Below are 10,000 nucleotides of genomic sequence, written 5' to 3'. Positions count from 1 at the left end.
AATGAAAGAAAAAAATCCGAAGAAGGTGAAGAAAGAAGAGAAACAAATAAAAAAAAAGAAATCTTATCGAGAGAGAGATAAAAACAAAACCTTGAAGAAGAAGAAAAAAAAATCAAAGAACAAAAGACAGAAAAAAAAATCCGAAGATGAAGAATGAAAAGAAACAAACCAAATAAAAAATAAACAAATCTCAGCAGAAGAAAAAGACGAAAAAGAAGAGAAATAGAAGAAATTTAAGAAAAGTGAAAGACGAATGATAATAAAAATAAAAGAAATCTCAGCAGAAGAGAAAGACGAAGAAGAAGAGAAATAGAACAAAATTTAAGAAAAGCGAAAGACGAATAATAAAAAAAAAAAATCTCAGTAGAAGAAAAAGGAGAGAAATAGAAGAAATTTAAGAAAAGCGAAAGACGAATGTTAATAAAAAATAGGAAAAAACAAAAACAGGAGATGATCATACCCACATCTATAAATGGACTCGAACAAAAGCAGAGACGAGAGGTCGTCGTCCGCTCGGAGTTAGCAACACCGTGCGCAAACAAAAAAAAAAAAAAAAAAAAAAAAAAAAAAATAGGCAAGGCCAAAGGAATATTATTTTATAAGAACAAATCGCGTTCTTGTATAATGCCGACGCTGCAATCTATTATTAGTGTGGCTTTATAAGGTAGGGTTGTGCGTGGAATTTTTTGGAGGCGCTTTTATTTTACGAGTTGAAATTTGGAAAAAAAACAAAAAAAACAAAAAAAGCGCGAAATGAAAGTGACGTCAGTTTTCATTCATGTGCGAAAGCCTCGTATTGTAAAAGAAGAAACTCATCTGTTGTTGAAATAAAGGCGTCGTAATTCGATCTGAATTTCAGGATAAATAAAAGCCGAGACGTTTTCCGTTAGCGTGCGAACGTTGTATGCGACCACTCCATAATGCGTTTATCGGCTACGCCGTCAAAAAAAGAAAAGAAAAAAAAAAAAAGTAAAACAATAAGGGAAAAAAATCGTCATGTTATTAAAGGAATCATGCACATTCCCCCTTCATTCTCGATGTTGGTTCGGACATAAAACTAACCTTTTATTTGCAGCAAGGCTCGTTAGATTGACTCCCGTGTAATTGCAAGCACGGCGGTAATATAGTGTGTACTAACTGCGCTGCTGTATTCATGCTTACTTACACATGCTTTTGATCAGCCTCGTCACAAGACTAAAGTATCCTGTCAAAATATATATATATATATATATATATATATATATATATATATATATAATATATATAACATATATATATATATATATATATAATATATGTATATATATACATATATATATATATATATATAATAATAATAATAATAATAATAATAATATATCACCGTTTACTGCACCGCGGCCGCTTCTCCGGCGAATCAAAACGGCGCTTAGCGAATTTTCATTTTAGCTGCGACTCACTGAGCGTCTGTATCCTGTCACTTAACTGGGCGGAAAATTATTCCTGCGTAGACCGGCTCTTCGTATATGGCGTATGGATCCGTGAATCTTTTCAGTATACGCATTAAATTAATGCGCTTAATATCCACCGATGTCATTTGTATACTGACGGAGCAAAAGCATTGGAGGGACTCTCGCTTTCCCTCGTTGTTTTTGGGTGTAGTTTTCACAGAGAGAGAGAGAGAGAGAAAGAGAGAGAGAGAGAGAGAGAGAGAGAGAGAGAGAGATAGTGGCTGGGGACAAAATGGGCACCGTCATACCTTATGTGATAAAAAAATATCGGAACCCATTTTGAAGTTAGTCGTTGTGAAATGGTCAAAAGATATTAATGCTCTCTCTCTCTCTCTCTCTCTCTCTCTCTCTCTCTCTCTCTCTCTCTCTCAAATAAGCAGACTCTGCATGATATCGAACTTAAATAGAGCACATTCCCTGAAACATATGCACATTACGCATTGAGTTACGAATGGCGTATATCCTTCAAAAAAAAAAAAAAACTAGATAAAGAAATTCAAATACTATAAGTTAGGAAACTTTTGACTTCACATCGAGTCACTACTTGAGCCTTGTCCTGTGAGAGAGAGAGAGAGAGAGTGTCGCGGTCTTTTTTTTTTTTTTTTTTTTTTTTTTTTTTTTTAAAGCACGTTGGCTTCGTCATAGTCAGGGGTAGGGGGTGGCATTGGGGTGGGGGGGGCATGGGGGGTGGGCTATCTATGGGTTCCCCATCGGCCTAACGACACGCTACTTTAACTATCGATGCCAGGTTATTCAAGAGAGTTCAATTTTAACATTTCTTTCGCGAATGAGAGAGAGAGAGAGAGGAGAGAGAGAGAGAGAGAGAGAGAGAGAGAGAGAGAGAGAGAGGGGGGGGGGAAGACTTAGTATAATAATGAGTTTTTCCCTCTCGATTCAGAAAGAGGTAGGTAGGTGAATGGCCTTGCTATTCGGCCTCACCGAAATTTCAAGATTTGCTGATATCTGCTCCTCTTGCCTCCTTCGGGAGGTATATAGGTCTCAAATGCTTCCCTCGCAGTTAAGCTATATCATGTCCTTCCTACACACACACACACACACACACACACACACACACACACATAATATTATATATATACCCGACGGAGTAAAACCATATGAGGGACTCTCGCTTGCTGTTTTTGGGTCTAGTTTTTACCCCCCCCCCCCCCCCCCCCCCCCCCCCCCCCCCCACACACACACACACACACACACAGAGAGAGAGAGAGAGAGAGAGAGAGAGAGAGAGAGAGGAATGCATGACTGAACATTCAAGGATAATATAGAGGCGAAAATTGTTATAAATGTTTTGACGTGGAAAATATACGTACGGTTAAATCACGCGTGAAATAAACAGTATTGAATGTACGATACACTGCACATTTTTATCACTAGCATACATACTACACACACAAACATGTAAATATGCGCGTGCGCCCACCAAACAATCCGGTGCGCTGTGAATTTCAAATAACTGAAAACGCTTGGCGTCGCAAAGTAACGTGCGCAACGTAACACAAATGCCAAAGAACGAAGGATGATGGGAAATCACGTGTGTGGAAGTACGAGGAAAAATATTGACCTGCATCTGGCAACATTTATAGTTGCTAAGCACGTGACTCCTTTAGGACTAACGTGTTCTACTTTTCTACTCTAATGAAGGAAGGAATTAAGGGTCAAGGTCGCGTGATGACGGATGCAAAAAATAAGCCTAACGACAGAAAAGGGCGGCCGAGAGTCCGTAATAGTAGAGGGGCGCCACCAAGGTATGCTACCACGCGTTGGCAGTTAGTACAAGTTACGCACGTCTGGCCGACGTCATTGTGACGCCTATTTATTAATTTTTTTTTTTTTAAACTGAATCAAATGCTGGTGGAACTAGAGATTTTGACGTTCAAGTTAGGAAAACTGTGCACATTTTTTCTTTATATTTTCGTGAAGTAAAACATGTTCTGGTGATAAAAAATATTTTTGGTGAGGTCAAAAGTAAATATATCTTTGGAGTCGGGTCAGTTTCACATTAATAAGGAAATTCATACTTTCTTTTTCACTGTTAGGGCAGAGCAAACTCTTCTGCAAGGTGACAGCTTCAGACAATTCCTATAAAAAGTCACTGACAGTTGAATATAAGATGACAAATATATATATATATATATATATATATATATATATATATATATATATATATATATATATATATATATATATATATATATTTATTAAACAAACTTAAGAAAAGGAGTTCTAAACAGCATTGTCAAGGATATCATATGTTAAAACTAATAAAAGAAAATAATTCAACAAACAGCCGATTGAACGGTAAACAAAAATGTATAAAAATGAGGATAAAATTGTCCTGAAGCACGCAAATCAACCATAAAAAAACAAGAAATTGCCAGAAAAAATATTTAAAAAATTCAACCACATAGGAACAATAACAGAGGTAAAACAAAACAAAAATCTTTAAAAGCAGAGTTAATGACACAGACACGACGTTCCACTAAACAACCACAAGAACGCATTTATCAACAGCAAACTTTACACTATAGCCTATTCTCCTATTCGGGCAAATGAAAACGCTCTCGACCATACGCATAAATAGATCGATCCGCGCGCGCGCTGGATTCGTGCAATGCGTTCTGCATCACTGTTACCAATTAATATTGGCGGAAAATGAATCTAACTTACGCAGGAGAGGGGAAGAAAAAAATAAAAAGTTAATTTCGCCTCTTTCCGAGTTCTATATGATTCCTTTTTTGCCTGAACTTCTTCGCGCTTTTATCAGATTGCAGGACAAGTTTTGTTAGTTCGATAAAAGAAAAGTCTGGTCATGATAGTTACGTATACGTGTTTGTAAACAAAGAAAGGATGTCTGCGATTTGCGACTTCTGAACGGGGATTCGTTCAGTGGAGATCCTTTCACCGTCCTTGTTGACAAGGGCTCGTTCGCTGGCGTCTTTTTGATAATTTGCAACTCCGGGAACACGAGGTAATGACTGGAAAATATTAAATGAATAGTACATGATATCCGATATTTTATTTAAATAAAGAAAACTATGTGGAGATCCATCGCCTCAAAATCCTCTTTCTTTCTTTCTTTTTCTTGCCCTGTGAATTTGCGAGTCCGGTAAAGAGGTAAATTGGCCGAAAATATCTAGTGGTTTGTAAACAAAGAGGGAATATTATCCAATATTTCCCATTTTGACGGTGATAACTGCATTAAGTGATCCCTTCGTTATGGCCATTTGCCTTCGTATACCGATTTCATTTTGTAATTATTATTATTATTATTATTATTATTATTATATATGATTCAGCTGATGCTGCCATTCTTTAATACAATATTTTTAAAAAGTAATTTTCTACTCCCTTCATAGTTTATTATTATTATTATTATTATTATTATTATTATTTTATTATTATATATGATTCAGTTGATGCTGCCATTCTTTAAAACAATATTTTTAAAAATAATTTCCTACTCCTTCGCACTATTATTATTATTATTATTATTATTATTATTATTGTTATTATAAATTAACCTAGCTATCGTTAATTCGTCATGGAATGCACTTTATTCCTTTTATATTGGCAAGTCAGTTATTCAATTATTCACGTAAACTGTAGACATTTAATGCTGGTAATTACTGAGCTAAACAAAGTAATTACATACATAGAGATGAGTGGCGTCAAATGAAAATTAACAAAACACACAAGGAATTGAATGCAATAACATATACACATGCAAGTATGATAGGGAACAAATATTAATTTGTATGTTACGCATTTGCGTGCGTATCAAGTGGTCAGAGATGCACCAGAGGTTGTAAAAGTATACGCGTATACCTGTGAAGCATATACGCATGCAGAAAGGAAGTAGAGGGAAGTTTGACAGTAAAAAAAATTTATACATGCAAGTGTTACGCACACACACACATACACACACATTTGGCGTATACCACTTGTATAAGATGGACAGATTCATACTATATGTTAAAGATATATATATATATATATATATATATATATATATATATATATATATATATAGTTACGCACAATTTAAAAACAGTTGATATGTTACGCAAACTCTCACACACATAAAACAGACACAAGCACATCATTGACATTAAACACACACGCGCGCACACAGCCCCGAAAATGACGAGGAACCACTTACAGGTCTCCTGGTCGAAGGTCATTTGAAGGCCCAAGATGCAGGGTACACATGCACGCACACGCGCACACACACACACACAGAAGATGTGAACCGAGCGAAATTTGCCGATTAGACAAAATGCAGCGAAAATAACAGCCAACATTCACGTGGCCTAAGAAGCAGAAGGGTGCCACAATGCCTGGCTCCATTCGACACTGTAATTTGTAAATTTTTCTTTTGTAATTTTTTGTAGTTTAATAAAAGAGTAAGTTCGAAACGATAGGGAGGAAAAACTAACTTTGAAATGAAGCTATTTTTTTTTCCTTGAGAGCAGTAATTAAAGATAAGAAATTAATAAGGCAGAGAACTTTTTTCCTAGTACTTAGTTGTGAAATGGATGGACAAACAGGCGATTAGTGTTTTTTATTAGCATTGAAACTGAGGGGGGAAAAATAGTATGTCATGCCTAGAGGATTTTTCCTCTATACAATAAGAAGTTCGATGTAGATCAAAGTAGAAAATCAACTTTAAAAGTAACTGTTAGACGTAGGAAAAGACTGGCATCATTAGCTTTAATGGCCTCCGTGCCTCTTTCCAGGTCGCATTTTGGCCGTGGAATAGAAATGTACTTTTAGTTCTTAAAGGAAATCGTCGATGATGTCATTTTTTAAACGTGAGAGGAATACGATGTATATGCATATACTTATACATAGTATACTAATTTATTTATTTATTTTTGTTGCCTAATCGTCCTAACGAGGAAAATAATGGTTAAGAGGACAAGCACACCACACCATTAGATTATTTAATATTTCTATGGAGACCTAGAGAACGAAAGGCCTATATATACTATATGATAATCTGCTCATATTCTGTGAAATGGCAACGTGGAAGAAATGTAAGAAAAAAAAAATAATACCGGAAAAGGCAGTATTGACAACAGTACACAAAAAGGAAATGGAACTATTTTTAAAAAATGCGTTAGTGTGTCGTCTGATAGGTATTTTCCCTCCATTATGAGACTACAAAAAATTTATACATTGACAGTTGCATATCCACAGTTCAAACTTTTGAATGTATGCAGCAGTTTCAAGGCCGTTAGTTTAAACGCTCAGCATTTCCTCTGTTTGCAAGGTTTTATAGATGCATAATTTATAAAATCTGACAGGATTAAAAAAAAAACCCATCACGTAATGAGATGTAAAAATGACAGGCCCGTGCCAATACTATACGGTGCCCATTCAGATACCCACAGAAACGCACGAGTACTGTCAACGTAACAGTGTCATATATAGGTCTTAAAAAATCCCGTGGGTTAATTATAATAATAATTATTATTTATGTAATATACAGGCCATCAGAAAGTCGTGTCCTTATGGTTGCCATTATGCTCCGATGTAGTTGGCCGTAGGTACTATGAAGTATTACTTTGTTTGTATGGCTTTTGAATGACTTTCTTTTTGAGACTTTCACAGTTTCTTTCACGACTTCTTCTCGGTTGACCTGACACTCGCCGTGCCGTCGGCGAGGATCTGTCACAGGACTTCTCAGCCCCTTCGGAGTAATTTTGAATCCTCTCAATTTGCAACACTCTCGGAATGATTCTCATTCAGCGTAACGCGATGATTTAAAAGAAGGAAAGGAGAAAAAAACGAAGGAGGAAATTCCACTCTTGACAAAATAGGAAAAGAAAACTGACCATCAGTCGACACTCGGATATATGAGAAGGAAATAGGAATGGACGAAGGAGAAAGATTCAAAATCTAAATTAAGAATAATAATAACAATAATAATAATAATGAAAAAAGTCAATGAAAATGAGAAAAAACGAATCGTTTCAAGTACCTGATATGGGCAAGGAGTCGCTGGCAGACGAAAGCATGAAAGCAGCGTTCTGCGAGACGGGCGTCCCTCTGTCAATCACAGAAACGGGGTCAGTGCTTGCAAAAGGGGGACCAGCGAGGAGCCCTCTTCCACTTGGTAGGAGCTAGCAGTAGGCGATGATGCTCTTCGTCTCCGTAGAGCTCCAGTCATTATGGGCTACGTCTCCAGGAGCCTTCCTCCTTCCTTCCCTTCCGAGGGAAGGGGGCCGGGGGGAGTGGGCAGGGTAAGGTAGGGGGGCTGCCTGCGGTTCGGTGGTGGTGCCCTTCCCTTTCTTGATATGTGTCGTATAGGCCTATGTGCTACTGTAACTGCTTCTGCTGCTAGGACAGAACAGGACGGGGTCGCGCGATTTCTCCTGCTTCTTATTCTTCTTCTTCTCCAGACAACGGATAACAGACAGACAGACAGACAGAAGACCCCCGAGAAGGCTCAAGAGGACAGGAGGCCTCCTCACTCCTTAGACCGACTGTATTTCTCCCCTTTCGTCGTACTCGAGTGACGGTGAAGTTGCGTTGTTGTTACTTCTTCGACTACGACTACTACTACTACTTCTGCTGCTTGTGCGTCGCTCCCCTACAATTGCACTTGGTTCACGCTTCTTAGCGACGGCTGGTTTAGACGTCATCAAAAGGGCTGATATGGTTGGTATAGGCGGAATGAAAGGGAAAATAGTTGGTGCACAAGTTCTGCAATGCCGTCAAAGTTTGGAATAATATTATCTCGCGGTGTCGGAAGGCAAGAAACAAACACCGATCGAGTAGGGGGGATGTTTTTTTTTGTGTGGGGGGCGGGGGAGGAGGGACTAGGATCACAAACACACTTTATGGGAAAATGGGACTATGGGTACACAATGCAGGTAAAGTGCATTTCAAACATACACACACACACACACTCACACTCCAAGTTTTGGAATTCGAAAAAAGTTTTTCTTTCTCTTCTCCACCGAAAACTTCAACTGTCCTAGAAAAAGTTGAACGTGTTTCGTATCACACCCGAAGGAACATGGAACAGAACGCTAACAAAAGTTGGCCGACAGACGAGCAGAGTTATGCGATGTTGCTGGAGGAGGAGGAGGATGGTGATGTTGTAGGAGATGTATTGCAGACATCCACCTACACGGAAGGTTAGCGGGATACTGGTGCTCTCTTCTACTGGTGGCCAGGGCTCACTGCTTGGCCTGCCAGCCTGCACCCCTCACCACACTTCTTGTCACCTACACTCCCGCAATCAATACAAGCAGAGCCTCTGTCTGCTTGTAGGAGGCTCGCTCGAGCGCTGGCGAGTGAGGAGGAGGCGACCAGTAGCTCAGGTGGAGGTGGTGTGACAGTGCAGGTAAGGCTCTGCTTAAACTATGGGCAGAGAGAGAGAAAGAGAGAGGGAGGGAGGGAGTGCGTGTGAGTGAGTGTCGAGGATGCGTGTTTGTTTGTGATGAGAGAAAGAGAGAGAGAGAGGAGCATCACTGTGTGTGTAACACCACCACCACCGCACTCACTTCTACTCTCCGGACTGCAATGCCTTGGCCAACCACTACTACCACGCTCTCTCTCTACTCTACACTTCTACACCCCGCCCATCGCTCTATACAACCACCGGACGCGCAAGCAAGCACCTCCGCCCGACGAATGCAACTGAAAACCGCAAATGTCTGGCGCGCTAAAAGAAGAGGAGGAGAAGAAAAAAACACGCACACCATAGATATGAAGGAGCGCTGTTGCACGCTGCTTCGCTGCAGCAGAGCGTGAACCCGCTTTCGAAAGAAATTGCTTGACAACAGTTTTGCATTCACTCTTTCTATTTATACTTCCCTGCGTAGTACTCATTCATGTACTGTTATCACTTTCTTTCTCAAGGTATCCAGCCAAGATGCATCGTACTTCTTCGCAGAAAGGACGAGACGACGCGGAGAGAGGAAAAGTCATCCGTCACACGGCAAATCAAATCGGAAATCAGAAGCAGCGTGACTCGAGGCGCAAGAAGCTGTCATTAGCTCCTTTGATTTCGCGGAATCTCTGTAAGGCTCAATAGACGCAACAATCTAAACAAGTGACAATCGCCTCGGCTCCCCTACATAGCCTCAGGCACCACTGCCAGACGCCCGGATACTCTTTCTGCGCACTTAATGGGGAGTCCTAGTGTCTCCTGTTCCTCTCAAACGAAGTGCAAGTTGCCAACTCTATGAGCACGCCTATGGAGGTCCGTCCACTCGGCCTAGTCTGCGTCGTTTTTCCGCGACTTAGAGACGATTTTTCGGAAGTTACACCTGTCCCACGTCGTGACATTTCGTGCAACGAACGCGGACGACTTCCCCGGCTCCGATGACAGTTCGTAATCGTCGCGAAAGTCTCTCGTTGCCGTCTCGGGGGATGATTTGCTAACCGAAATCGCGTTGGAGGCCTATGGGTTTAGGAGTACCAAGTAGGCTCTTCATTGCGTTTATTTGCACAACGAGCGCGAGGCGGATCGTCCGCAG

General features: G+C 39.8%; 1 protein-coding gene across 3 annotated transcripts in view; it reads right to left on the bottom strand.

The window, feature by feature from the left end:
- The window catches only part of LOC135197022 (E3 SUMO-protein ligase EGR2-like), a 117,696-nt gene extending 107,831 nt beyond the window's left edge, over positions 1 to 9,865 (bottom strand). The window contains exon 1 of one of the 3 annotated variants that reach the window (XM_064223926.1): positions 7,492 to 9,865. In XM_064223926.1, the coding sequence (XP_064079996.1) occupies positions 7,492 to 7,528 (37 nt within the window). In that variant the 5' untranslated portion in view covers positions 7,529 to 9,865. The remainder of the gene's footprint in view (positions 1 to 7,491) is intronic. The other 2 variants (XM_064223928.1, XM_064223927.1) reach the window with 2 other exon arrangements.
- Positions 9,866 to 10,000: the final 135 nt, after the last annotated feature.

This window comes from Macrobrachium nipponense, chromosome 18 (assembly GCF_015104395.2).
Source record: "Macrobrachium nipponense isolate FS-2020 chromosome 18, ASM1510439v2, whole genome shotgun sequence".
NCBI lineage: Eukaryota > Metazoa > Arthropoda > Malacostraca > Decapoda > Palaemonidae > Macrobrachium > Macrobrachium nipponense.
The sequence above is the reverse complement of the archived record's forward strand: the minus strand, read 5'-3'. Positions and strand labels throughout refer to the sequence as shown.